This window comes from Aythya fuligula, chromosome 15 (assembly GCF_009819795.1).
Source record: "Aythya fuligula isolate bAytFul2 chromosome 15, bAytFul2.pri, whole genome shotgun sequence".
In the NCBI taxonomy this organism is placed as follows: Eukaryota; Metazoa; Chordata; class Aves; order Anseriformes; family Anatidae; genus Aythya; species Aythya fuligula.
Window position 1 is genome coordinate 3,856,549 of NC_045573.1, and position 27,819 is coordinate 3,884,367.

At 59.6% G+C, this 27,819-nt stretch overlaps 1 protein-coding gene across 1 annotated transcript in view; it reads left to right on the plus strand.

The window, feature by feature from the left end:
* The first annotated feature begins 207 nt into the window (after nucleotides 1-207).
* The window catches only part of TNRC18 (trinucleotide repeat containing 18), a 49,841-nt gene continuing 22,229 nt past the window's right edge, over nucleotides 208-27,819 (plus strand). Inside the window, exons 1-13 of the mRNA XM_032197443.1 lie at nucleotides 208-482; nucleotides 14,509-14,634; nucleotides 14,967-16,799; nucleotides 19,233-19,335; nucleotides 19,509-19,714; nucleotides 19,926-20,072; nucleotides 20,605-20,789; nucleotides 21,729-22,152; nucleotides 22,652-23,605; nucleotides 24,172-24,347; nucleotides 24,958-25,094; nucleotides 25,575-25,703; nucleotides 27,467-27,641. Coding sequence (XP_032053334.1) covers nucleotides 284-482; nucleotides 14,509-14,634; nucleotides 14,967-16,799; nucleotides 19,233-19,335; nucleotides 19,509-19,714; nucleotides 19,926-20,072; nucleotides 20,605-20,789; nucleotides 21,729-22,152; nucleotides 22,652-23,605; nucleotides 24,172-24,347; nucleotides 24,958-25,094; nucleotides 25,575-25,703; nucleotides 27,467-27,641 — 4,794 coding nt within the window. The 5' untranslated portion in view covers nucleotides 208-283. The remainder of the gene's footprint in view (nucleotides 483-14,508; nucleotides 14,635-14,966; nucleotides 16,800-19,232; nucleotides 19,336-19,508; nucleotides 19,715-19,925; nucleotides 20,073-20,604; nucleotides 20,790-21,728; nucleotides 22,153-22,651; nucleotides 23,606-24,171; nucleotides 24,348-24,957; nucleotides 25,095-25,574; nucleotides 25,704-27,466; nucleotides 27,642-27,819) is intronic.

Below are 27,819 nucleotides of genomic sequence, written 5' to 3' on the forward strand. Positions count from 1 at the left end.
TCTTTTTCTCCATCTCTCCGCAGGCACCACCGCAGCGGGGCTGGCTCCGCGCCCCCCCCCCCACCCCCCCCCCCCAACAACCCAACCACCACCATGGGACTCCCGGACGCTTTTTTTCTGAAAACCCGCTGATTTTGATTCTTAGCATCACTTTTTAATTTGGGGCGCGGGGAGAGGAAGAAGAAAAAGAAGAAGAAGAAGAAAAAATAATAATAATAAAAAAAAAGGGGGGTGGGTGGGTGGGGGGGGGGAAGGCACTAGCGAGCCGGGCGACTGCTGGATGATGGATGGCCGAGATTTCGGGCCCCCCCGCTCGGTGCACGGCCCCCCCCCGCTGCTCTCCGGGCTGGCCATGGAGAGCCACCGCCTGGCCGCCGCCGGCCGCCTGCCCCCCACCGCCGGCCCCATGGCCGGGGGGCTCCCCGCAGCCCTCCAACCCGGCAAGTTCCTCGCTTCGGGCATCAGCATCCACTCCCACCCCGGTAAGGAGCCGCGGAACCCCCCCAAATCCTTTCCCCTTTCCTTCCTTCGCCCACCCTACGGCCGGCCCCGCAACCGCTCGCTTGTGGGGTTTGGTGTTTTTCCCCCAAAGATTTGCTGCGTGCTGTGGGTTTTAGGTTTTTTTCCCCCCAAAATTTGCCGCGCGGTGTGGGGTTTGGGTTTTTATCCCAAAGGTTTGCTGCATGTTTCATTATTATTATTATTATTATCATTATTATTATAATTCCTAAACATTTCCTATCTACTTCAGATTTCATTTCATTTTCCCCCAAATTTTTCTCTATCCTTCAGTTTTTAGGGCGTTTTTTCCCCCAGAATTTGCTGCGCGGTGCGGGATTTGGGCTTTTTTCCAAAGATTTGCTGCGTGCTTTGAGTTTTATTTTTTTCACAAAGATTTGTTGAGTGCCTTGGGGTTTTTCTCCCAAGGATTTGCTGCGCGGTATGGGTTTGGATCCTTTTTCTGAGGGTTTGCTGCGTGCTTTGGGTTTTAGGTTTCTTTTTTCCCGAGGAATTGCTGCGCTGTACGGGTTTTGGATTCCTTTTTTCCCAGGGATTTGTTGCGTGATTTGAGTTTTAGTTTTATTTTTCCCAAGGATTTACTGTGTGGTGTGGGTTTGGATCCTTTCTCCAAGGGTTTGCTGTGTGGTTTGGGCTTTCTGTGTTTTTTTCCCAAAGATTTACTGTGCCGTATGGGCTTCGGGATTTTTTTCCAAGGGTTTGCTGCGTGGTTTGGGTTTTCAGTTCTTTTTTCCAAGGATTTGCTGCGCGGTTTGGGTTTCGTTTTCTTTTTTCCAAAGGTTTCCTGTGCCGTTTGGATTTCAGGATTTTATTTCCCAAGGATTTGTTGCATGGTTCGGATTTTTTTTTGTTGTTTTTACTTTCCGGAGGGTTTGCTCTGCTTTGCCTGGGACAGATTGAGGAAAAAATATTCCAAAAAAATAAAAGAGGCAAAATAATAATAAGGGAATTGGGGGGGAAAAATCGCTCCTTGTTGCTCGTGTGCAGCCATCGCAGAATTTTCGTGCTCCGTGGAAAATCCCTGCTGCTCGGCACGGCCACAGCTCGCCTCGGTCCTCCGGGAGAGAGGGAATAAATGGAGCTTGGGGAAGGCTGGGAGGAAAGAAAGCACCTTGGCTTGGGCTTGGGAAGGGGCTCGTCTGCCTCGCAGTGGGACAAAAAGCCACCCTGGGGTGGGAAAAAGAGGCAAAACGGGAAGATTTTGGGGATTTCGCTGGTGCGATTCCATGCCGGAGCGCGTTCGCCTGAGCCGCCGCGGTTTGTGCCAGCTCCGCGGCAGCTCTGCTGGGAGTGGGCGGCTTCTGTGTTTTCTTCCCCTTGGTAATTATTGTTTTTTAAACCTGCAGACAAAATTTCTATGCTTAGGCCATTCCTTCCCCTATTTTATTTTATTTTTTTTTTCTCGGCGCATTCCAACCTTGGGCAACCAACCACCCTCACCGTCGCCCTTTTTTTAAAAAAAAAAAAAAAAAAAAAAAAAAAAAGCACAAAGCTCAGTTGTTTTTTTTTTTTTTTTACAAAATGTGCACTTTATTTTTTTTCCCCTTACTCAGCTTTTTATTTATTTGGTTCCACGTCTGTTTTTTTGGAGGGGTTTTCTTTTCATTCCCTTTCCGAGTGGCCGGCAGGGCTGTGGAGGAGCGCGGCATTCGGCCGGCCGCGGGCTCTTGGGGCTGTGGCCCCGTTCCCTCACCAGCAAGACTTGGGAGATTTCTTCCTGGTTAATTTTCCTCGCTGGCTGATTTTTTTTTTCTTTTTTCTTTCTTTTCTCTTTTTTTTTTTTTTTTTTTCCCTCTCCTTTCTTTCCCCTGGGTGTGGAGAGGTGACTCGGAGTTTACTTTAGGCGTTGGGAGGGTGACAGGTTTTGCAATAATAAACCTGCTTTTCTCCCAGCCGCCCGGAATGAATGACTTTGAAATTTGCAAACCTGATTGCCAACATCTGCAGAGAAGGAAGCAGCCCGAATCGGGAGAAAAGATTTATTAGTTTTAGGCTAGGTGGCAGTGCCAATTTCCCAGGTGCGAAGAGAAGAGGTGTAAAACCAAAGAGCTATGAAGCCAAGCACATGGGCAAACACCTTTTCCTTCTCTCCCTTTTGTCTTTTTTTTTTTTTTCCACTTTTTTTTTTTTGTCCTCCACTTTTTCCTTTTTCCTCCCCCCACCCCCTGCTTAAAGCAGCACGCAATCTCTGCAGAAAAAAATTCATCTGGACAATCTCAAGCCAAACCCTTGTGCCTTTTTTTTTTTTTTTTTTTTTAAGTTTTAATTGGGTGGCTCTTTTTCTCTCTGCGTGCTTTTTTTTTTTTTTTTTTTCCTTTCTCCTCCAAAGTTTCCTTTTCAGGCGCTTCCCTGCAGCCTCGCCGCCCCGGGAAAGGAGGCAGGAGGCGAGTCCCAGCACCCATGCTCGGGCTGGCCCCGCGGGCGATGCTCCCCTTTCAGCTCACCCCACAGCCCTTTGCTGGGAAAAGGCGCCTGGTGATCCCATATTTTTAAAAATTCACTGCTGTATTTTTATTTTTATTTTTTTAAATTTCCTTCCCTTGCCCCAAAACCTTCCAAAAATCCCCCTCCCTCCGCCGTGCCCGGCTCCGTGTGCTCCTCGGGGTGAACGCTTAATATTGGGGTCGGCTCGGGCTCGGCGATTTGCAATCGGGGGAAAATTGTTTGAAAAAGACGTGCGTGGTCGGTCCCTGGTGAAACTCCCGTTGTGCCGCGACAGTTGGTAGGCAGGGATTTTTTTTTTTTATTATTTTTTTTATGGCTTTAACAATATCGTTTGAAACGATGATTGCTTCCTGCTATGGAGAGGCCTTTTGTGGGGACGCGTTTGCAGCATTGAGGGCGGCGTGGCTTTTTTTATTATTATTTCAATTTATATATATATTTTTTATTACTGCCTTTTTTTGGCGGCGTTTTTTTTCGGAGGGGCGGACGGCAGCGGCTGGTGCAAGGGGTTAAGAAAAAGTGGGCAGGAGGCGAAGCCTTTAAATAGAGCCAGCTCCAACCAACCTCTGCGCACCGCTGGGCTGAAGAAAAGAGGCTGCTGAATCCGTCCCAGCGTCCTCCCAAAATAAATACGCCCCGGTAAAAATAGCACGATTGGCCATATTTGAGGATCCAGCTCTCACCGGCACCGACGTCTTTATTTTCCTCGGCGCGGGCCGAGCCTCCCGGCCCCTTTTTATTTTTGGGGGGGATTTTCTGTGGGTCCTCGCCCTCAAGGCCGCGTTTTGGAGGCCGGGAGCCCTTTGTTTTGGGGTGTGTTGGGGCTGTCCTGGGTTTGGGGGTGTGTGGTGGTGTTTTGGGGAGCTTTCCCCGGGGAGGAAGGGGGAGGCTGGTGGTGGTGTTTTGGTCCCGGCCGTGGCTGGGAGGAGGGAGGCTGCGTGTGAAGGGAGGCCGCGGTCGATGGTGGCGGGGTCCATTAGGGCAGGAGCTGGCTCTTTGGGGCCTCAGGGTGGGAAATCAGAGGGGTTTCTGCCTCAGTCCCATCCCAACACCACCGTCCTTGGGTACAAGTGGAGCGAGCGACCTGGCCTTGGCCTGATCCGACACCGGCTTGGGGTTTTCGGGGAGCTTTGGGGAGGTGGAAGCTCACAAGGGGCTGTGGCCGTGCTGGCAGTCAGACACTGAGTTTAATAATAATAATAAAATCTGCTTTTTGTTACGTCCTGAGGTATCCTTTCTTGGGTGGGTGTCTGGGGTGCGTGCGGGGGCCGCCCCACGGCCTGCCTTTGGCTCTCACAGCCTCTTCCCCTAAATCCTGCCTGAGAAACGCTTCCCCGAGCCCAGAAAAAGGGACAAACGGAGCCGAATTTGCCTTAAATCCAGCTCGAGAGCAGCCCCTAAAAGCAAAGCAGAGGGGAGCGATCCATCTTAGCTCGTTTCCCTGCCTCCCCATCAGCGTGCGCACCGAAACGCGGGGATTATCGGGGTCAGAAACCAACCCCCAGCTCCTCGGCTCCAGCTCGGGGAGAAGTTTTCCAGCACAGCAGCGTTGGGGAGGAAATACCCAGCGCCCGGGGTCACTTTGCTGTGCCAGCAAAATCCCCCTGCAGGCACCCTGCTCGCGGCGGCGCGGGGCTTCTGCTGAGCCCGCATGTTCCTGCAGGCTCTCGGGGCGTGCTGCAGCACGGCTCCCTTCTTTTTTTTTTTGGGTGATTTTTCTTTTTTTTGGTGATTTTTCTCTTTTTTTGGGAGCTGCGGGATGCTGCGAGGGGAATAAGGCTGTGCGTAATGGCCCTTGAAATGGCCGTGCCCCCCTCCCTGCCCGCCCAAGGGGTGGTGCGCGGGGGGCTCGGGGGGGGGGGCCCGGCCCTGTAATGCTGCCAGGGGTGTGGATGGGATGGGAGGTGTCTGTGTGTGTCCCCCACTGTCACATAGGGCCCTGGTGAAATCGGATGCTCGCCCATACATCATCCGTCAGGGCAGTGAGAGTGGGTGTGTGTGGGGCTGGGGGGTGTCGGGCTGTCCCTTACACCCGGTGTCCGTGGGGACAGAGGAGATGCTCGGCCATTAAATGCTGCCCCCGCGGCTCCCTGGGCTTTTTTGTACTGTGAGGGGGAAAAATTCTGTGGTTTTGGGGGTGTCCCACAACGTGCTGTGAGGACAGGGGAGGCTTTGTGCTGTGGGGACCGCGTCCTGGTGCCGGCAGCCCCCTTGTCCTGGCGGCTGGGTGGGCTGTGGGGTGGCGTCTCCGTCCCCAGACCCCATCAAATTCCCATCCCCAGTGCCCCAAACAGGGATGTGCTTGGTGCTAGTGGGCTGTGGTGGTGGAGAAGAGAGAGGGGAGGGTGTGTGGGGCTTTCTGACCCCTTCCCAGGCTGAACGGTGGCACTACAGAGACCTGCTCCATCCACGGGGCTCGCTGTGTCCCCCAGCACCAGAGCTCCTTGGCAGGGCTGCCCCAAAGCCACCGGCCCCAACTGGTGATGTGCTGGGGAAAATCTGATCTGGAGAGGACGTTGGTGCTGGAAATCCTATCCTGGGGCACTGGGGGAAGGTGCCCACGCTGGGAGCAGCTCCGGCGCTTTCCCAGCAGCTGTTGGAGAACGGGGAATTGCCGGGAATTGATCTCACTGCTGACAGGGTTAGCCAGAGCAGGGCTTTCGTAAGGGCGATTTCACATCTCCTTCCTCGGATAACCCAGGCTGAAGCTGAAATTAGTGTCTAATTACATAGTAAATAGCCCTGACCCTGCCGTTTCGCCATCTTTTGGCGAGTAGGGAACCGAGCGCCGTTACTGGGCATTAACCTGGTGGGAGCCGGGCAGGTGAGCTGGGTCTGTGTGTGGGTCCTGGTGGATCAAACATGGGGTCAGCGAGTGGCAGCAGGGCCCCGTGCACCCCAAAACTCATAGGGTTGAAGCTCGGGGTGGGCACTGCCACAGGGACCTGGGGCTGGCCCAGTGGGTGCGAACGCAGAGCTCGGTCGCGCGATCCGGCATCACCCTCTGATGGTGCTGGAGACCAGAGCCCGCTTTGTTCTGCCCAAACTGATGGCACAGCAGGCACTAAACCCACCCAAAAACGTGGGTGGGGTGAGGCGGGGGGGCTGGGTTTGTGTTTGGGTGCTTTCACCCTCAAAAAAGGGCTCGCCACAAGCAGTGGGATGGTGCAGCTGGGTGCCTGCGGGCCCGGGCAGCCCGCGGTGTGTCTCCGCTGTTGGCTCGCTCCGCTTATCTCTTTCTTCCCCCCAGCCTTTAGAAGCCCAGGGGATGGCTGCCGGCCTCCTCCTCTCCGTCTGCTGTAGCTGACGGTGCTGGGAAGCGAAAGGTTTAGAGCTGGGTGTCTGCTGCCCGCATCGATGGGCAGAAAGGAGAGGCCAGGGAGGGCTCGGCAGCGCCGGCTTGGTGCAGCGGAGGCTGGCGGCGGTTTAAATCCGGGAAGACTTGAAATATCAGCAAAAGATGGAAGTGACCTTGGGAATAAACGGCGTTGCCAGCACAGCAGTGGCCAAAGAGCCATTTTGTGGGAGCTGGATGCAGGCGGGCTGAGCGTGCCGGGGTGGGAGCTGCGAGGAGCGACGCGGTATGGTCGGGAGAGATAACGTGCTTTTGTGGGGGGATAACGGGGGCAGATTTGAAGGCTCCCCGGCCCTTCTCTTGAGATCTGTATCCCCGGCAACTTCTGAAAAGGTGGCTCTTGCTCCTGCCACCATCCATCTTCCCCTGCCACGTTACCGAGAGCAGAGATCCGCTCTTGTGCTTCGCGGTTAGATATATTGCCTGCGCCTTCCTTTCTGCCCCCGCTCCGTTCCAGCGCGCCATTCATTTTCAGCACAATTCCCTGTGGCTTGAATACGCTTTTAATACATTTGCTTTAATTGCTTTTAATAAAATAATTTAAAGGGCTGCCGTGCTTGGGAGGAAGGGGTTTGGAGGGATTCAGCTCTCGCCCTTGCTGCTTGCGCTCTGCAGGCAGCGGCGTTGGCCGCGTGCGAGCGGAGCAGCGCCCACGTTACCCCGCGGACTCCCCGCGGCTCCCGTGGCCTCCTGCCCCTTCTGCGCCCCGATCCCCGGGGCGAGGAGGAGGATTTTTTGCAGGGAAGGCTCCGGGCAGGCTCCATGCAGGAGCTCCCGGCCGTGGTGAACCCCCCGAGCACCTTTCCCCCCTCGTTGCGCTCGGCCGGGCGCGCACATCGCGCTCCGCTCCCTTTGTGCGCCGCGCGCCGGGGTTTCCCTTTGCAATCCCAGCGCTACAGCGGGGCTGTCGGCGTAATGAGATTAGTGACACAAAGCGGCGATTCTTCGGCTGCTTTTCATGTACGTTCAGGGCTTGTGTGGGATCGGAAATTCCTACTTTCATCAGATGAGCCCTCTCTGTAACTGTTCTGCGGACGGACCTTCCTTCCCTCAGCTCCAGCGATGACATTCGTGTTGGCACAAGCGTTTCAGACTTTCCCCTCCCGCCCTCCTCTGCCTCCGCGTCTTCTCTGCCTGAGCCATTGTGAATTTTATCTCACTGTGAGTTTTATCTCATTGTGAGTTTTATCTTCCCTTCCCTGAATCTCGCCGTCAGCCCACGCCGCTTCCATCTTGCGGAGAACTGGAGAGCTCGGTGCCCTTCCCCGGCCAGGCTACGAGCTGTTGTAGGAGGGGAAAGGCAAAAAGTGCTCTAGGATTGTGTAAATGCTCCTTGGTTCCCATCTAAGCGTGTGTGTGTGCACAGGCAGGAGACACACGCAGGGCTTCACTTGATGGAGGGCTCGGCAGGGGCTGCCTGTCCCTGCCTCGTCTCAGCCCCGTGTCGTCGGGGCCAGGTTGGAAATTTGTCAAGGGTCTAAAGGCTGTGCTTAATTTTGAATGCGGATTTGCATAATTCATCAGGAATTAAATCACGCCGCCATAATATTTGCCTCTGCGCTCATCTCCGTGCATCAGCGGCAGGGAGGCGCGCGGTGCTCGGGTGCAGGTCCCCCCATGGGCGATGCTCGGGGGGACGCAGGGCACCTGGGGAGGGCAGGAGCTGAAAAAGGGCTGAGCAGGGCAGAGGGGGCAGAGGCTGGGCTTTTGAGCCTGGTTTGCTAAGGAAAAGAGGCTTACGGGATCGTGGTCTGTCCGCGGGTGGTGTTCTTCCAGCCCAGATGCCCGCAGCCTGCTGCTGAATTTCTCCTGGGGTGGTTTTGGGGTGCTGCGGGGTCTGGGTTAGGGCGGTTTGTTGGCACTGATGGGTGCCTCGGGCTTCACCGCGTGCTTGCCCCGTCCCAGCTGCACCACATCCAAAGCATGAAGCTGGAGTGGATCAGACCTCGTTAGCTCATCACTGCTAAACGAGAAGCTGGCGAGGTGCAGGATGCGAGCGGTCGGTGCCGGAGCTCCCCCGGCCGTCTCCATCCCGCACCGTGAGATCCTCCGGGAAGCCGTGGCCGTGGCACGGAGCTGGCAACGCCGAGTCTGGCGGCGTTGGACCAACGCTGGCTCTCCTCGGCGGCCGTTTGGGGAGATGGAAAGCCGAGGGGAGGAGAGGGCAGGTGGCATTTACCTCCCCGGCTTCTGGCGGGCGCCCCGGCGCGCGGCCGCAGGGCTGGCTCCTGCCCATCACGCAGCGGTGTTTAATTTCTCAATGGGAGGGCAGGGAGATAATGCTGCACGGTCCCATTTAACCTGCTGGTGACCTGGTCTTAAGTCATTGTGGCTGAAAATAGACTGCGTTCCCTCCAGGGCATGGCTAATGGCTCTGGGAAAGCTGGGATCTCTCTTTGAAGGCTGACTTAATTGCTGCTGGCAGGCACTCGGTGCAGGTGATGTGGGGACCGGCACCCGTGCCATCCCACAATAACCTCCCCCCACTGCGTGCCTGTAGCTCTCCTGGCTCTGGCAGCGGGTAACGAGCTCCTTTCTAACGAGCGAGGGCACGGGACGCGTGGGCGTAGCTGGGTTAATTGGGCGGGCAGGGCTCGGCGAGCCGCGGGGGCCCGCTTGTTTGCTGCTCCTGCGCCCATTTTGAGTAATTAACAAAAAAAAATCAGGAACGACGAGGTGAAAGGAATTGGGTTACGTTCCTGGGCTTAGGAAGGATGCTGAGCACACGCAACTGATGGGTACGTGTCCTTATCGGGAGCAGGGCCAGCCCTAGGACCCCTGGGGGACAGCTTGGACCCCAAGGATTTTTGGGCAGGTCGCTGGGAGCCCTGCTAGAGCGGGCTGCCAGCAGCCAGGTTGCTTGTTCCTGGGGATTTTGGTGAGCAATCGGGGAGTTAAATGAGTATTTTTTAATTTCCACACAGCGTCTTGCAGGACACGGAGCCGGAGAGCGCGCCGATCGCTGTGCAGATGGGAGGGCTCGGTGGGCGCCCGCGGGGCACCGGGATTAATTACTGCTCCATCACAGGGGAGGTGTCGGATGTGGCTGGGGGCGCAGGGGAGATGCTGCAGCACTCGGTGCTGGCCCGGGAGGGCTGACACTGTTGGGCTGTTCCCATGCTTTTGGGGTTGATGTGGGGTGGGTGGGACCGGCTCGGCTGTCCTCGGAGCGGCCGCAGCGGTGCCAGGCACGCAGCCTTCGGCGATGCTGCGACCTGGCGAGCGGAGAGGGACGAGCCTGCTGGTGTCTCCAGATTGAGCTGTCCTTGTAAAACAATTTGCCAGGAAATATCCCCGCCGCCAGCTCCCCCTGCCCTCTCCATCCCCTGTGGGCTGAGAACACAGTGGGAGCACGGAGAGCTGCTGGGGAACGTGGGCTGAGCGGGGACGTGCCCAAGAGGATGGTTTCCATCCTGGCACGAGGGAAAGCCACGGTCCCTCTGCTAGCGGGATGCGTGTCCCCAGCTGGGGACAGCCCTTTGGGGCATCCCTGAGGCTCAGACACCTCGCGTTGCGTTTGCTTGTCCAGGCAGGGGCTGAGCCTGCAAGAAGCCGGAGCGCACGAGCGCAGATCCCTCGAGTGCTCGTGGCCGCTTCTTCCCTTTTTCTTCCTCCTCCTCCTCCTCCTTTCTGGGACTCGTGAGCGCTCCCGGGTGAGCAGGAGGTGAGCTCGGGAGCTGGGCCGGCGGCAGGGAACCCCGCGTCCTGCCCCGCTGTGTACTTTGGCCGTGGTGATTCACGGCTGGAGGAGCGTGGCACGGCCGCCTGCCCGCCCGGGGCGCGCGGGCTGCCCGGGGAGCGCGTGGCGTTCCCGTGCTGACGCAGCCGCCAGCAGTAGTAAATATTGAGCAAGAGCCGCGTAAAAATAAAAACAGCCTGGACGCGGAGTCCCACGTGGAATGAAATAAAATTTAAAAGACAATAGAGGTCTGCGCCGGGCTCGGCTCTTAGGGCAGTGGTTTTTTTGCAGGGTGGTGGTGGTCGGGCCGGAGAAGGCGGGGAGCACAGCCCCGTGTGCCTGCAGGGACCACCACAGCTCTCCTGCAGAGATGGAAAGGAATTAAATTGACCAGGCTGTTCTGGATGAGACCGGAGCATTTCAGGGGACACAACTTGAGGCTGTAAATCCGGCCCTTAGAGCAGCTGCCAGCCCCGTGGCACGGGGTGCCAGCGGGGTAGGGGCAGATTTTGGGGGCAGAGCAGCTGCAGGGACGGGGAGCGGCTGCGCTCCGGGTGCATCTGATCCAGGGGTTTTGGTTTCAGCCCGCCGTGTCCGGGGGCTCGTATCGCTGTCGTCTCGTGTATGGCAGCGAGTCAAGGCGGCTCCGGTGCCTTGGGTGTCACTAGAGCCACCCTGGCAGCCAGGGGAGGAGGTGGCAAAGATTTACGCCGTCAGCACTCCTGGCTCGCAGCTGCTGGCGAGCCGTAGGCGCGGGCACGAGGAGTGGCCACCGCCGTGCTGCGCGCCCCTGGGGCGTGGGGTGTGCCAGGGGGGGTCCCAAAAAGGTCTCCCCCGTTAAGGTGGCATTAGGGGACGGGGGTGCATGGGTGGTGGTGAGCATCGATAGCCTCTTTTGGTGTTGTGGGGACAGGCTGGCTGCTGGATCCTCGCCCTGCTTGGGTCTCTCTGTTCCCGTCCCTGCCGGGGAAAGGGGACAGCTGGGGGTGGAAGCGGTTATCCAGCTGCCTGTCCATGGGCTGCTGTCCCAGTTGGCTGCTGTGATGTGCTGTGGGCTGGACTGGGGGAGAGGTGACCGTGTTCCTGGTCAAGGGCTGCAGCTCCGAGTGGCCGGGAGAGATCCTGGTTGGCGAGGGGGCTGCGGTCTCCCTCGGATATCCAGCACTGAAAACACCCGGTGGAAATAAACCCGTGCTGCTGTGCTTCCCTTCCCTGATCCCTTACACTCTGGGTTCAAGCTGTGGGGTGAGGACTTTTTAGCTGGGGCCCCTCGGTGTGTGCAGCCCCTTGCGTCACCCCAACCCGCTCCCGCTGCCTCGCGGGCTGGGGAGGAGAGGCGAGGTGCTGGCGGTTGGCAATATTTCATAAGTGGCAGAAACCCGTAACGGGCAGACGGGTGCAGGGGCTGGGGGGGGGGTTACTTCACCTCTTCCAGGATCTTCCGGTGCTGGGGCTGTGGTTTTTCGGGCAAAAAGGGCTCAGGCACGGGGCCCGGCTTTGGGGCGCGCTGTGGCCAGCTCCGCACGTGGCCACTTGGCCATGTAGGACACGGGGCTGTCACACAGCTGCGTCCTGCTGCCCCGTTCCCTTTGAGGGGACAGCAAAAGACCAGAGAGCCATCCACGGCTGTGAGCAGAGGCTTTGCAGATGCTGCTTCTCCCTGGTGTGTTGGTGATGCCGATGCTGCCGGGCGGTTGGGAAGGTGGGGAGCAGGTACCCCATGGAGGTGCTGTCTCGGCGTTGTTCCCACTTGCTGCCCGTGGCTCTTGGCAGGTCCCCGAGCGAGCTGGCACCTCCGTGCTGGGCTGGCAGCGAGGGGACGCGGCAGAGGTGCCGTCCGGGCTGGGGTGGAGCAGTTTTCCCAGCACCAACACACACACGTGCCGCACCAGGCATGTCGTCTGGCTCGTCCTCCGGAGCCCTGTCCGGGGGAAATGCGTGCTCAGCTCCAGCATACCCCCTCCTGCCCTGCTCTTTCACAACCCTGACTCGTCTGGCTGGGGCAGAATTTCAGGCCTGGGGACTGCCATGAGCGGAGGGGCTGAGACGGGAGAAATCCTGCGGGTTAAAAGCTCGGGGCGATGGCTCCTGGCTGCTCTCTCCTCCCGGGGAGCTTGAGGCAAACCCTGAGCGGGCTGAGCACGTGGGGCCCGGCCGCTTCCCCCAGCGCGACCTCCAGCCTCCAGACGTTTGGCGTGCGGTTTGTGCGGTCGCTGCTATCTCCTCTCCCCATCGCATCCCCTCCCGGCGCTGACTCACCCGGCTGTACCTCTTCCCCGGGCTGCCTCGGAGAGCCGGGCGGCGCTGCAGTTGTGGCAGCCCGGCTCAAAACATCTGCCCCTGCCGAGTTCCTCTAATAACAGCCCTCCGTTGATAGCTCCTGCACGAAGCTGGTATGTTTTTGGGGGAGATGGAGGCAGGGCAAGATGCTGGGATGTGCCCGTTTTGGAGTCGGGAAGGAGGGCGCGGGCGTGCGCCCCCGCTCCGTGCCCATCCACCGCCGCAGGGGCGTGGGTGTAGAGGCAACAGGAGCTGCAAGGAGGCTTTTTCCACCTCCCCTGGCTCTTTTCCTCATGAGGGTGAGGTTTTCCAGCAGCCTCTGTGCTGCTGGACGTGTGTTTTTGGTGTGGCGGGGACAGGGGGCACGAGCAGCAGGCTGCGGGAGCGTGTCCCAGCCTGACGGGGCACGTCCCTGGGCAGCAGGGCTCCTGCGCTGCTCCAGCAACCGCCCTGGCCCCGGGGCAGAGGGAGACGGTTGCGGTTTCCCCCTCTCCCCTCCCTTTCCCCTGGCAGCGGGCCGTGGTTGGGGTGAGCTGTGCGTTGCTCACTGCGGTAGAGTTTCTCCCCTTGGCATCGCTTTCTGGCGCGGAGATGCAAGGAGGAAGCAGCTCTTGCCCGCGGCCACCTCCTGCGAGCGCGGCTCCTCGGCACCCGGAGGAACCCTATCGCCTCCAGGACCTGCCCGGGGCAGCGGGGCAGCAGGTTTTGGGCTGTGAGAGAGTTTTGGGGCAGCCCCGGGAGCAGGAGGACTTCATGAAGGGGTGCCTCGGGGTTGCGTTTCCATCGGGTTCATCCCCTGGAGGGATCTGGCCCCGTTTTCTCCTCCCTGGCCCTGCTGCTGGTGAGAAATCGGACGAGGCTGCAGGTTTGGGTGATGAAGCAAATCCTTGCACGTGCCTGTGCCCTGTTTTCCCCACCTGCAGAGCTTTGGGATGGGCAGTGAGCCCCAGTGCTGGAATAAGGCTTCTCCCAGCCCCAGTGCCTCTACCAGGGCTCGCTAGGGGTGCCCAGCACATGGGGTTTTGGGGCTCAGCTGGTGCAAACCTGCCCCGTGCTGCACCAGATGGGTCCTGGGCATGGGAGGTGACAAAGCTGGGATGCTCCTCGGCTGTCTCCAGACCTAAGTGGGGCTGGAAATGCTCCCGTGTGAGGGTCTTGGGGTTAAAAAGGCGAGGATCGAACGCGTGTGCGCTCACGGTGCCTTCACAGGATGAATTGGGAAGTTTTGGCTGCTGGGAGCAGGCTCTGTGTTGAGCCTCGTGGGCACAGCAGCCAGGAGGGGTTGGTGTGAGGGTGATAACACGGGAACAGGGCGAGCAGCAGGAATCGGAGCCTCCTGGAGCCCACTGGGCTGTAGGTGCATGTGGGCACTGTGTGGAGGTGCATGGAAGAGGTCGAGGCTGTCCAAATAACGTGAAATATTGGGTAGCTCTCAGGGTTTTGCTTCACGTGCAGCTTCAGTAGGTTGATCTCCATCTCCTTGTGGGTTTTGGTGTGGTTTTGTTTTGATCCGGTTGGCTAGGGGACTACTGACAAAACTCATCCTTGCCTGCTTGCTTTCAGTGGGATCGATGCATTTAGGGGGAGTTTGTGGCTAACGGGATCTGAGAGGAAGGGTGGGAGCTGGCAGAGGGCTTCAGTGGCTCCTTCGGGCTGTCCTGATGGCTTTGATCCGGTCTTTAAACGATGGCACAGCCTGGGAACCTCCTGCCTCAGCAGGTTCTCGGGGCAGAGCGCGGTGCTGGGGTGTGCACTGCGGGACGGGTGCCGTGTGGTGGCAGTGTTGCAGAAGAATTGCTGCCCGTAGCCAAGAGCTTCTTTAATTACCACTATTACCCTGATTGCCTTCACCACCACAACCCTGCCTCTGGTTATTCACATCAGGACGCTGCTGGGGGGGCCGCTTGCAGCGGACTCAGGCTGTGCCCAGAGAGCAGCACCCTGGGCTCGCAGCGCACCGGCTGCGTGTTTGGGGTCCCTCAGAGGTGCTGCTGGGTATAGGGCGAGCTGGGGGACCCCGAGATGGGTAGCCAAAAGCGGGGAGGACCCGAGCAGTGCCCCCCATCGTGGGCTGTGCCCTGCCTGCTGTGGGGAACCGCGCGCGTCCTCGCAGCCCCCGCTGCTGGCGCGCGAGGGACCGCCAGCCCCAACAGTCTGCGCTCCCGCGGGGCTCGTTCCAAGGCAGCGGGGCTGAAACGTGTTTCCCTCTTCTGTTCCCGTCTTCCTGCAGGCTTCTCCCATCTGCCTAACGGGCTCTACCCGTCCTACATTCCCCTGAGCCACCTCGAGCCCCCCAGTGCCGGCAGTCCTCTGCTGGCCCAGCTGGGGCAGCACAGCCTCTTCGAGTCGCAGAAAGGTGAGTGGGGGTCCCGCCTGGTCCCGCCCCGTGGTGCTCAACATCTTTGGGATAGGGGAGGTTGAGGGGAGAGCTGCACCCCCTGGGGTTATCGCCAAGGGATATTTCTTGGGTTTTAGCAATATTGAGGTCTGAAATGTGGCTGTGCCGTGCAGCAGAAGGCTCGGTGTGCAGCAGACGGGGCTGTCCCGCGTCCCACCTGAACCACATGGAGGTTCCTGGTCCTTCCCAGCCTCCTGAGTCACTGCTGAGACATCCTAAAACCCCGCTCCCTCCCAATTTGCCGCCTCTCCCCTGTCTTTTCTAATCTGGTGTCTGCCTTTGCTCCGCAGATGGCTTCTACCTGTCCAGCCACGCGGGCCAGTCGGCTCTGCACCCGCAGCCGCCCCTCTCCAGGACGGCGGGCAGCCACACGCCGAGCACCCTGCTCCGGGAAAAGGACCTGGGGCAGCTGCACAAGAGCTCGAAAGAAAGCCTGAAGGACCCCGGCGGGAAGGAGCGGGGATGCCGGAGCGACCTCTCCCTGCCCTTCGCCAAGAAGGAGGGCAAGCCCAAGGAGGAGCCGCGGCCCCGCAGCGTGGTAGACCTCACGCAGGACACCAAACCCGACGGCGACCGCAAGGTGAGCGTGGTGGAGAAGGCGGTGAAGGTGGGCGAGCGCCTCTCGCCCTTCCTAGCCGAGCACTTGCCAAACCGGGGCGGAGGCGGCGGCGGTGGAGGAGGAGGAGGCGGCGGCGGGGAACCCAAATCCAAAAACCCGCTGCAGAGCTCGTCCCTCAGCAACTGCAACGGCGGCGGGGACCCCATGCTGAAGGTCCTGGGCGCCGAGCAGGACCGCTGTGCCAAGGACCCCGCTCGGCACGACGAGAACATGAGGCCTTCCGCGCACGCCCACGCCGAGCGGCTGAAGCGGGGCGAGCCCCTGCTGCCCTCGGTGGGGGCTTTGCACGTCTCCTGCAGCTGCCCGTCCCCGCACCCCTCGCAGCCGGGGAAGATGACGCCGGCCACCGCCTTCCCCCCGCAGCCCGTCCATTCCAGCATGTACACCATCTTCCCGCCGGCCAAGGAGCTGGGGAGGGAGCACAAAGTCATCGCCCCCACCTTCGTGCCTTCGGTGGAAGCCTACGACGAGAGGAGCGGGCCCATCCAGATCGCCTCGCAGGCCCGCGACAACAAGGCGAAGGACAAGGAGCTCGGCAAGGTGGGGGTGCTGCAGGCGCCCCCCGAGCGCTGCCTCGCCGACGCCCCCCGCCCGCTCTTGTCCCAGGACTTCCCTTGCCACGGCGACGCCAAAAGGATGGAGGCGCTGAGGGAGAAGGGCTCGGTGATCAGGGCCAACTCCATGGCGCTGAAGAGGCAGGTGGCTTCGGAGCCTTTCCTCAACCGGCCGGGGCTGGGCTCTCCGGAGAGCAGGGAGTTCCTGGCCTCCAAGGACTTGCTGAAGCCGAGTCCGGAGGCAGAGCATCGGCCCTGCGAGCGGGACCGCTTCCAGCGCTCCGGCTCCAAGGAGGCGGCCAAGGTCTACGGCACTTTGGACTCCTCTCGGCAGCACCTGGAGCACGGCGCGCTGAAGCCGCCCGAGCAGAAGTGGAAGCCCTTCGAGATGGGCAACTTCGCCACCACGCAGATGGCCGTGCTGGCCGCCCAGCACAACCACGTCACCCGGGCCGAGGAGGAGGCCAAAAAGGTTTACCTGGACCCCAGCGGCTTGCCCCGCTCCTCGGTGGTGGGCTCGCGGGGCGCCGCCGACGTCCTGCACCCCACCTCCCACGGCGAAGGCTCGGCCATGCAGAGCCTCATCAAGTACAGCGGCAGCTTCGCCAAGGAGACGGCGTCGCGGCAGAGCTGCGGCAAGAAAAGCCCCTTCGGCGGCTTGGGCAACATGAAGTTGGACTCCTCGCAGCTGGGCACCTCCAAAGTGCAGCAGCTGCTGGCGCAGCAGCCGGCCAAGCAGCTGAAGAGGGATCCCGAGAGACCCGAGAGTGCCAAATCCTTCGGCCGGGAGAGCATCAGCTCGCAGGGCGAGGTGGAGGTGAGGCATTTGCCCGTCGGCATCGCCGTGGCCGTGGCCCGGCAGAAGGACAACAGCAGCAGCAGCAGCAGCAGCAAGCTGGCGCCCAGCCTGGCGGACCGGGATCGCTCGCTGTCCCTCAGCAGCATCAAAGGTGGGTTCCCCAAACCCATCCTGGGGCTCTCAGCACGGGTCTGCGGGTGGGTAGAGCAGCCCCAGCGCAGGCTGCGTGGCGTGAGCTGAGCTGGGCGTCCTCAGCTCCCTGTGCCTCCTGTTCCCAGCCAAGTTTTGGTGGTAAATCACGGCCAAACGGGGCTCCCCATGTTGGTCCTGTCCCCATCCTTGGGCTGTGGTTGAGGCTGCACCGTCCCTGCTCCGGTGGCACTGGTGTGAGTCTGCCCCGTGCAGTTTGGCTCCTCCGTGGACCACCAGCTGCAGCCCAGAGCTTCACGAGGCTGTGGCAAAGCCAAGCTGGGCCCATTTGGCATCCCTGCCTTCCCATTTTTCCCCCGTAGCCTTCCCCATTTTTCTCTTTTGCCCCCCTCTCCGCGTTCCCATCGCCTCCCGGCGCCCTCGAGAGCCGCCGGGGGACGTGGTGGGGCAGCACAGGGAGCTGTTTGTTCAGCCCTCGCATCGCCCAGCCCCTCCCGGCTTGCCTTAAACGTAATTTACCGAGCCCGGACTAAAAGGGCTGCAAACAAGGGCTGGATTCTGGCAGGCCCACGGGCGTGTTGCTAAGGGATGCAGTTGGCTTTCAGACAGAACACAAGCCTGCTTTTCTCCTCCTCTCGCCCCCCAAAAGCTGTCCGTCCCCCCCCCCAGCTTTGTGTGCCGGGAGATATTCATCTAATAACATCAGCTTGCTCGCGCTGAGTGGACGGTGCTTGAATGTTTAGACCTTTTAAGAAGCAGAAAGCGGGCTTTAGCGGGCTAATCTGTAGTATTTGGCAAGTAAAATGCAAGTATTTAGCGCCGGGCATCGGTCGTCAGGGAGACGGGCCCGAGCCTTTTCCCCTGTGCAGCAGGGATTGAATTTTTCTCTGCGTCACGGTGGTGGGGACAGAGCCATCATTCACCGCCGGGACAATCGGCGGTCTGTAGGGAAACGGGCCCGTCCCGCTGGCGGGGCTGGGGCTGGGGAGGAGCTGCACGAAGAAGAAAGGGTGTGCGTGCACGGGGGGGGTGAGGACAGGGCCATAAAACCGCCTGGAGACGGCTGCTGACCCTCTTTGGGATGGAGAGGTGTGTGCCGGTGTGCAAAGCATCTTCCCTTTCTGCCTGAAGCCCGTGGCAGGAGCCTGGGGAGAGGATGCTGGGCGAGATGTTGTCTCGTTCCTGGATTCCTTCTGACAGTGAAAGCTGAGGGAGTTGGAGGCTTGACAGCAAAAAAAAAACCAACAAAACCCAAAACGTGGGCTGTCCAGGTTTGTGGGAATACCCAGCGGAGCCCTCCTTGAAAAGGCTGCTGTCAGCAGAGCGGGCTGGATGTTACGGGAGGCTGGCTCCTGTGCCAAACCTCAGCCAGACGCCAGAGCCGGGGGCCAGGGTGCAGCCATGCGAGGCCGCCGAGCCCTGCAGGGTGCAGAGCATCTTCCAGGCTGGAGATGTGCTGGCAGGGAGCACCCAGAGCCGTGAGGAAGCAAGCACCTTCCTCCTGGACCCACTGATGGCCCTTTAGAGCGTCTGGCAGCTCGCTGCAAGCAGGGCTGGGATTTAGGGGTCACCCACAGACAGGGAAACGTGGAAGAAATGTGTGTACAAGAGAGTAGTTGGGGAAAAGGAAGCCTAAAATCAGGCAGCTGGAGACCTTGGATGAAACGAGAGGGTCCACAGTACCTGCTCCGAGCAGGGCCAGCAAAAAGCAGCTGCAGGTGTGCTTCTTCCTCCCCTCGCAGACACAGCTGCTGCCCTGCCAGGCTGTGTTTTAGGATTCTGGACGAGCTGTTGCTCCAGCGAAACACCCAGCCCTGTCTTTGGACTCCTGCCCTCATCTGCCATCTGTGCCCCTGCCTCACCGGCCCCTTTCCTGTTGCGTGGTGTGGGAGGGGGGATGCAGATGCCCGCTCCAAGGTTGGATTGCAGCACCCAGCCCTGAGAAAAACCATGTTTTTCTCAGCATCTGTCACGTTATTGCTGCTTTTTGCAGAGGGACAGGGCTTTGAAGCACACCCAGGCTGGTTTACAGGAGCAGAAGGAGCCTCTCAGAGGCGCAGCTCACATCCCTGCCCCGTGAGATGTGCTCAGCCTGACCGTGTGGTTTGATGCAGGGATTTAGCCGGGCCTGTGCCCTTCTGAGATGGGAAATCCAGCACCGTCCTTTGGCAAAATGGTCCTGTTGGTCCTGCTGCTCCAGGAGGCTGGAGGCTCTCCTGTCCTGGGAGAGCAGCCTGAGGTGTTGAGTCGGTCCCTGGATGGCTTGAAAAATACCAACCTTGAGCCGGGTGCTCCCAGGAACCCCTTTTATGAGAGCATCTTGGTCACGTAGGCAGCCCTGCCATGTCCTCTGGGGTTTGAACCTGGTAGTTTTGAGGAGAGAGAGCTCGTCCTGGGCTGCTGCTCGCCTCTGATGGCTCTGGCTGTCTCCTAGGGCACGGACGCTCGGAAGACGACTGCGGGGACGAGAGGAGCCGCCACCGGGACAGCCACCTCCTGGCAGGGCGGCTGGAGCGGGATCAGGAGAAGCTGCTCAGGTGAGGCTCAGAGGGCAACGGGGTCTCCAGCCGTGGCTACCACAAGCCACATTTGGGATCACGCTTGTTTTACAAGCTGGCCCCGTCCCCCTGTGCTCCCCCTGTGCTCCCCCAGTGCCCCGTAGCACTCAGCGCCTTCCTTTCCTTCTCCCTCTTGCCTCCCCCGTGACCAGAGAGAGCAAGGAGCTGGCGGATTTCGCCCGGATTCATCCCTCCGGCTGCGCCACCAACGGTTTGAACTCCAACCTGATGGTGACGGGAGGCCCGGCCCTGGCGGGCTCGGGGCGCTGGTCTGCAGACCCCGCTTCTCACCTGGCCGCGCACCCCTGGCTCCCCAGGACGGGGAGCCCCTCCATGTGGCTGGCCGGCCACCCCTACGGTGAGTGCCCTGGAGGCAACGACACGTCCACGGGGTGCCCAAACCGCTGTGATCCACTGCCAGGTATCGCAGAGCGCCCGGTGAGGCTGCTCGTTGATGGCAGGGGATTGGGAAGGGGGTGTTGTGGAGCTGTCGGATGCTGGGTGGCTTCTTGCACGGGTAGGAGCTGCCCGTGTCCCTGGAGCTGTGACCGTGCTGTTCCTTCTTCCAGGACTCGGCCACCCTTCCCTGCACCAGGGCATGACTCCAGGCTTCCCCCCTGCCATGGGGGGGGCCCTGCCTTCTGCCTACCAGTTTGCCAGAGACCCGCAGTCGGGGCAGCTTGTCGTGATCCCCAGCGAGCACTTACCGCACTTCGGTGAGTCCCGAGGAGGGGAGGAGGCTTTGGAGGTGGCTGGATGGGAGCGTGCGTACCCGTGGGGACCAGCAGCTGCAGCTCTCGGGTGGGTGTGAAGCAGCTTCTTGTTGGGTGCGTTTTGGAGGTGGAAACGTGTCGTCTTCTGCGCTGGCTTCTCATCGTGCGGAGGACCTCGTGGGGTTTGGCTCTTTGGTTAGGAGAATCTGCTCTCGGGGTCAGGCAGGGACGGGCAAACCAAGGCTGCCTAGAATCATAGAAAGAAATAGAGAGCAAAGCAAGAGAACAAATAAAGAGCAAAGCAAGTCGGAGACCCTCAGGACCTACACGTCAGTGGGAGTGGGGCTGCAGAGAGCAAGACAGCACGCCTTCCCCTTCGCATTTCAGGTTGTTTTTTTGCATAGCTGGATGTCCGGCATCCCCACACCGTGTGGTTGGGGTAGATCCACTTCCCCTGAGCAGCCCTGAATCCTCTCACCCTCTATCCACCCCTGTCCTCGCGCCTCCTTGACCGTGCCTCTGCTCATTTCTCCAGCGGAGCTGATGGACCGGGCGCCCCCACTGTGGCCCGCCATGTACCCCCCGACCCGGAGCTCCCTGCAGCACGCTCACCAGCTCCAGCTGCTCTCCCACCAGCAGCTGCTGCGGCAGCACGAGCTCTACATCCTGCAGCAGCAAGCGGCCCACGCCATGGAGCTACAGAGGAGCGCCCAGCTCGTGGTACGTCCTCGGGAGCTTCCAGCTTGGAGGCGGAAGAGCCTCGAGTTGGGGGTTTTTTGGGGGGAGAGCGCAGCCCCGCGGGTGTTGTAGGGGTGTTTTAAGGGCAGGGATGTGCTGAGAAATGCAGTGCTGGTCCCCAGGAGCTGCGGGATTTAGTGCAGCACGCAGAGGTGGGGTGGTGTTAAAGGGGTTTGGCGTCAAGCCCTGGAGCAGCGGTGGCAGGAGAGCACGTGGCTTTTATTCCATCCTTGGGATTGTCCCTGATTTGGGTGGTTTCAGCCCTGGTTTCCTCCAAACAAGCCTCCTGTGGTGGCTCAGAGAAGCAGCTGCGATGCTGGCAGTGATCTGGGTGCTGGAGCCAGCTCCCACCCACCCGGCAGTTTTGGCAGGGGGGAGGTTTCCTTGGGGTGTGTTTTGCACCCAGTTAATTTTTTGTAGTGGTCATCTGGTTCTCAGCCTTCATTTCACGTGTGTGCTCGCCAGTCTGGAGGCTTAGAAATAGAAACCACTTCTTCCTGGTTGTGATGGAAAGCTGAGACACCCTTCACGTGGCTCCGGGAGCTGGGGCTTCATAAAAAAAACACTATTACAGACCCCACAATGAGTCCCAGAGCAATCTACATCTGTTCCTGCAGATGCATCCTAGCAGAGCGTCGTTCAGGTGCTTCAGGAGACCTGTCCTAGCTCTGAACACTTGAATTCTTCTCGTCCTGGCACTTAGGAAGTGCTGGTTTGAGATCAGTGCTCCATCAGATCGGCCTTGTGGTGTCACAGTCAGGAGTGTGTCGCAGTGGTGTTGCAGTCAGGAGTGTGTTTTTTGATAGGATGAGGTCTAATTTTGATCGGATGAGGTCTGGGCCTCGTTGGGCGCTGGGTCTGTGCCGCTTCCCAGGAGCAGGCGGAGATGCCGTGCTGAGTTGTGCTCTGCTCTGGTCACAGGAGAGGTTGAAGGCAAGCGAGCAGCGAGCGGACATGGAGGAGAAGGTGACGAAGCGGAGCCTGGACAGTGCCAAATCGGGCCTTCCCTCCTCTGCCCCGGGCCTGGTGCACCGAAAACCTCCCGTGCTGTCTCCCAGCGCCTCCACGTCCTACAGCAAGGCTGTGAGTCCACCTCCCCTCTCGCCCAGGGCCTCACCCGTGTCTGTGCTCAAAGCTGAGGTGATCCAAAAGATGGAGGAGCCACCTTCGCAGCCAGCCTACTCCTACCCCGCCACCCCCAGCTCCCATCCTGCCAGCCCGCCCCCCGCCTCTCCGCCCCCTGCCCCTGCCATCCCTCCAAAGGAAGAGGCGCCCGAGACGGTGGAGAAGAAAGACCTGGAGCTGGAAAAAGAGGCTGCCGGTCCGTTCCAGGCCTTGTTCCCAGGTAAGAGAGCCCTGCTTTGGCAGAGTCCTGGTGTCTTTGTGCCTGCCTCCCTTTTTCTCCTCGGCTCTTTCCTGCTTCCACCCTTTCCCCCTAGAGAAAACCACGGCGCTCCTCTATGAGATGCAAGAGGCAAGGACTGGGGTGGTGTGAGGGGCTGGGATCGATGCTGGGGTTGTAGGGGCACCTGGTGCTGAGGGCTCTCTTCTTCCCTTGGGTCGAGCCTGGGTTGGTTCCTCCGGAGCTGAGGTCTCCGGTGGGGTAGGATGCGGGGTCCAGTTGCAGTAGGGTGCTGGGGAGGTGGAGAAGGGATGTTTGGGGGCTGCTGCCCGAGGCAGAGGGTGGCATCGTGGCCAGGAGAGAGGTGCCCCAGCAGCCACCCTGTGAAAAAGGAAGCGATGAGAGTTGATGGAAGCAAAGGGAACCCCTCTCTGTGCCTTAGTGAGAGAGGGGGCTGCTTGGGAGACCTGGACGTTCACGCATCCCTTCTGCTGTCTCGTAGAGATCCCCCCGGGATACCCATTCCAGTCCCTGCCTCCCTCCTTCGGAAGACACTACCCCTACCTCCTCCAGCCCACCGCCGCGTCCGATGCGGACGGCCTGGCTCCTGACGTCCCGCTGCCTGCCGAGGGCTCCGAGCACATGGAGCTTTCCCCCGAGGTCAAACCCATCCACCTGTCTCCGTCCAAAATGCTAGAACCCATCCAGGCGGCGGCCGAAGAGGAGTCCTTGGAGGAGCGGGTGAAATCGGAGGTGCAGATGGAGGAAAGCCAGGAGGGCATCTGCGAGCAGGACATGGGGGCTCTGAACATCGCCGCCGCCTCCGCCGCCGCCGTCCCGGTGCAGAACGTGGACAACTGCAACCTCCTCCTGCATCAAGGCGAGGCCCTGGGTGCTATGGAGCAGGACCAGGAGGATCTCCAGAGCTGCCCGCCTCCTTACCAGGTCGTGGCCTGCCCCGCGGAAGCAGAGGCTCCGGCGGAGACGGGGAGCGGGGCAGAAAGCTGCTCCGTGCACATGGACTACGACGGCTCGCTCGTGCACGCGGAGACCGAGCCGCCCCAGATGGACTTGACGCCGCAGCGGGAGGAAGCCTCTGTAGCCATGGATCTGCAGGGCGCCGACGTGCCCCGCGGCAGGGAGTTCCCCAGCCTGCCCCCCGAGGAAGGGGAGCAGGGGCCGGAGATCCCACCCTACACGGACGAGGCGATCTCGTGCCAAATGCCGGCTCTGGACATCAAGCCGGGCGACCCGCTGGCTGGGATGAACGCTCTGGTGGCCGCCACGGAAATGCCGCAGGCTTGTTCCTTGCTGCCCGCTGCCAGCGTCGCCCCGTCCCAGGTGAAGCTGGAGGTGTTACCTGAGCAGGCCTTGGAGCACTCCTTCCTGCAGGGGATCACTCTGCTGAGCGAAATCGCCGAGATGGAGCTGGAGAAACGCAAGCAAGAAATGCAGAGTAAGTGGTGGGAGCGCCGTCCGGCCGTGGGGTGTCCCTCGCACCCTCGGCCACGCAGCAAGGAGCGGTGCCCCCAAATTCTGGCGCTTCGGAGGGAGTCAGAATCAGGTTTTTGGTGCAGTGGGCCGAGGTGCACGCGGCTTCTGGACTGCCCTCCCCTCCCAAAGGCCCTCTCCGTGTCTAGACAGCTCGCGGTATGCGGAGCGGAAAGGGAGCCCCACTTGCTCGGAGCCGCCAGGGTAACACCCTGCTGGCAGGCACCGAGGCTGCAGGCTGTCGGGGTTTGGCACGGGAGGCCCCAGTAGCTGGAGAGGATGCTTTCCAAGAGCTTGGCAGGTCCTGGAAAGATCTCACCTTCCAGTAACTTCCTGAGGCCAGGCGTGGTGGGAGCTGCCAGTTGCGCTATGGCTGGGCACAACGGGAGGTCTCAAGTAGGGGTCAGGGGCATCAGGGAGGCTCTGTGAGCTGCCACGGCCCAAAAAGAGGGGCATCAGCCTCTCCTTGTGGGGCTGCTGTTGCGGGATGAACCTCTGTAGCTTTTATTTTTCCCCCCCTATCACTCCCAGCAGGTCCAGAGAGTTTCCCTGTCCGGCCAACGCTGGAGAGTCTGCTGGCTGCCAGCACCCACATGCTCATGGAAGTACTTTCCACCCCCTTCATGGAAAGTCTGAAAACCATCCGGCTGCCTCGAGAGCTGAATCCCAACAAAAAATACAGCTGGATGCAGAAGAAAGATGAGCCCGTAAGTAGCTCGTGGCGCAGCTCAGCCCGAAAAGCCACAGCCCGCGTCGCCCGTGTGCATCCGGCAAAGTTTGCCGGCGCTTCCCTCCGCGCTGGGAGCCGAGCAGGAGGCAGGGAGCTGCCATCCAGCCTCCTCCCTCGTTTGTAAATCCCCACCACTGATCTCAGCAGGCCTCTCCGCAGCCCCAGAAGGGGTGTCTGTAACACAGAGCCAGCAGGAGCTCCTATCTTAGCGCCTTGGCAGCGGGGGGAAAGCAGAGAGAGTGGCAGCAGGGATTTTTTTTTTCCTTTCTTTTTCTTTCCCGACTCTTCCCCGTGGAAGAGGATGCCAAATTCTTTTGTGCCCAGCGAGTAAATGTTCCACAATGGGATATTTTGATAAATAAGGGAGAAGACACTCCATGGGTGTAGTTGATTCTGGAGGCTGCTTCCCAGGGTTGCTGTCCCGCAGAGCTCTTAGCATCCCATGCACAAGCCCCAGAGCAGCTCAGCTTGGCTGGTTTTGCTCCGGTCCAGCTCTAGGGTGGGGGGCGAGGGTGCTGGAAGCACGGAGGGTTTTGCAGATCTTGGCCACTGCTGGTCATGCCCTGACCTTCTCCTCCCCACCCCAGATGTACTCCATCAAATCGGCCATCGAGAACATGGACGCGATGGAGCTGGACTACAGGATGAGGCTGGCGGAGCTGCAGCGGCGCTACAAGGAGAAGCAGCGGGAGCTGGTCAAGCTGCAGCGGCGCCGGGACTCCGAGTAAGTGGCAGGCTGCTCACCCCGTCTTTTTTTTTCCAGCTGGGCACTTGCACTGCCCCTTGGTGCCGGAGAGAAATCAGCCCTCCATCCCTCCATTTCCTCTCCTCGCGGTACGGCTCGCCAGGGCTTTGCACAACACACTCCTAGGCTATGTGGCACAGCAGCCTGAGCACTGGTGAATGCAGCTGGGAGACCATATTAGAGACAACCTTGGCTTCAGCAGCTCAGTTTAGCAGTTCGGTGACAGGCGAAGGTTCTGGGTTGGCTCCCGTTCTTGCTTGCTTTCATTTTTTTTTTTTCCCCTTTTTCTTCCTTTTTTTTTCTTTTTGTTTTGGATTTATTTGCTTTATTTTTTTCTCTCGTTTATTTTGCTTTTTTGGTTGCAAAATTTGATTTCTTTTTTTTTTTTTCCCCTTTGCTTTTTGTTTCTTTTTTCCGTTGTTGCCTTGGTTAACAGTGAAGCGTGTGGTTTTTTTAAAGGGAAAAGCATGACGAGAAAAGTAGAAGCTTGGCGAGAAGAGGCCCTGGAAGGCCCAGGAAGAGGAAACTTGGATCAAGCGCTCTGTCGCCCATTAAGGAGAGAGGGAAGAGTGACAGCAAGAGTGGAAAGTAAGGCTGGAAACTGGGGAAGCCGGGAAAATGGCAGGGTCGCTGCACAGGGTCGCACTTGGGGAGAGCATCTCGGACGCTAGTGGGGGCGATGTGTCGGCAGGCTGGCTGCTGGCAGCAGCGGTGGGAGCACGGTGCTGGCCTCCTCCTCGCGGCCGTGGTGCTGGGCGCAGGCAGGGCAGGCAGAGCAGGGAGGTGCTGAGATGACGGAGCAGCCTGCGAGGTGAGCTCTTGGTGATGGGGAAGCGTCCTCGTGTGCTGTCGGGAGAGCAGGAGCCGCAGGGCTCGTTGCAGAGAGGCTGGTGTCAAAAAAAAAAAAAAAAAAGAAAAAAAAAGGGAAGGACAGGGCTAGGTTAGCTGCTTCCTCGGGCCTTGCTGCTGCGTTTCTTCTGTCTTCATCTCCTGTGCCTTCCATCAGTGGGAGTTGGTTTGGCCTGACCTCTGCTCTTTTCGATGGTCTGGATCGTTCTCTCTCCTGCTTTTTTTCTCTTTTTGCAAGTCCAGCTGCTCTTGTTTGGATGTGTGGCTCACACCGCCGCTGGCCATCCAGCCACCCGTCGATGGCCAAGCCCCTCTCCAAAGGGAAGGCACCTCCGAGCTGCCTCCTTGGGTGCTCCGTATTTTTGCAAACATCCTTTCAAGGCTGCAAATTAGCCTCAGGTGCCCAGCTCCCACTGACCACGTGCCTTTGAAGATCTGTTCCTCTCGGTGGCTCTGTATTTTGCTCCTCTTCTTCGGAGGTGCCCGGAGGTGGCTGGAGTCGTGCGTGTGTGCGTGCGTGAGCGTGTTGTGTGCGCCCGTCCCCACGCTGCTTGGAGAGACCTGGCGTGGGAGGTGAAAATGCACTTTCAGCCAGTGTCCAGGGCCTGAGGTGTTGGTTTTGGTGTCTGCAGTGGTCAGCAGGGAGGACAGAGGGGAGGGGAGATGCCTGGAAGCTGAGGAGGCTGTGTTGACGTGGGCAGCAGGCTTAGCGTGAAGGAGGCGGCGTGAGGGAGCTGTTAATGGAGGCTTGGTAGAGGTCTTGAGGTGTTGAGGGATCTCTCCATCCATCACATCGCTTCTGGAGACAGCTGGGGAGCAGTGAAAGACGTGCTTCTAGTCTCACCTACATAATTTTTTTATTTTTTTTTTTATTTTTATTATTTATTTATCCTCTCCTTTCCTCCCTCAAATCCTGGAGAGACCAAAAACACACACCGTAAACGCCTCTCACACTGGGGCCGGGCTTGTAAAGTGGATTGCCTGCCCCCTGAGCAGGTCGGTCCTCAGGGTGCCCTTGTCCCTGCGTGGTGGTTCTTTCCCATCTCCTTGCTCGTACCCGAGCAGCCTGGTGCCCAGGCGGTGCAGCACCTCCCTGGGCAGCTCTGCACCTACAGAGTCTGTGAAAACAGAGGTGGGAAAAGACCTATGGGCCAGCTCAGCTGTCCAGCCTTCCCTCTGCTGATCTGTACCAAATTGGGCACTTTTCGGTGGCTGTTACTCCAGACACTTCCTTTCAGGATCTTGCAGATCTCTGATTTCAGGCCCCTCATCTGTGCTGGTGGCCAGGAGTGTGCGAGGAGGGCTCCTTGGCTCTTCTCTTTGGTGGAAAACAAGAGGCAGGCCCTCACTTTGTCCAAACTGCTGTCACTTCACAGTGGATTTGGCTCCCGTTGAGGATCCCTGCTCTCCTAGGAGACATTTAACCTCACTTTTGAGCTTGGAGGGGATCACAGGGAGGAAAGCCCCCCCCCACCTTGACCCATCCTGTGCTTGGCTTGCAGACTGAGCAAGTCCTTGTTGCTCTCCGAAGACTCTGAGACTGGCGAGGGCATGAAGAAGAGGCACAAGGGGGCCCTCCCAGAGGAGGACGAGGATGTGGAGAGCAGCAGTGGCAAGATGAAAGGAAGGAATCAGAGCTGGGAAGAGCACGATGTGGCTCCCAGCTTCTCAAACGAGGTCAGTGCCCTCATGGGGAATGCAGAGCCACGGGCCAAAAGCAGCTCTTTCCCATTTTGCCATCGTTGGCTTGCGCTGAATAACTCCTCCTGATGTTACAGCATCTGCTCTCAATTCACCTGTGTTCAGATGCTCCTCAAGGGAGGGCTTTCTGCAGTGGAGGGGTGTTCACAAAAGC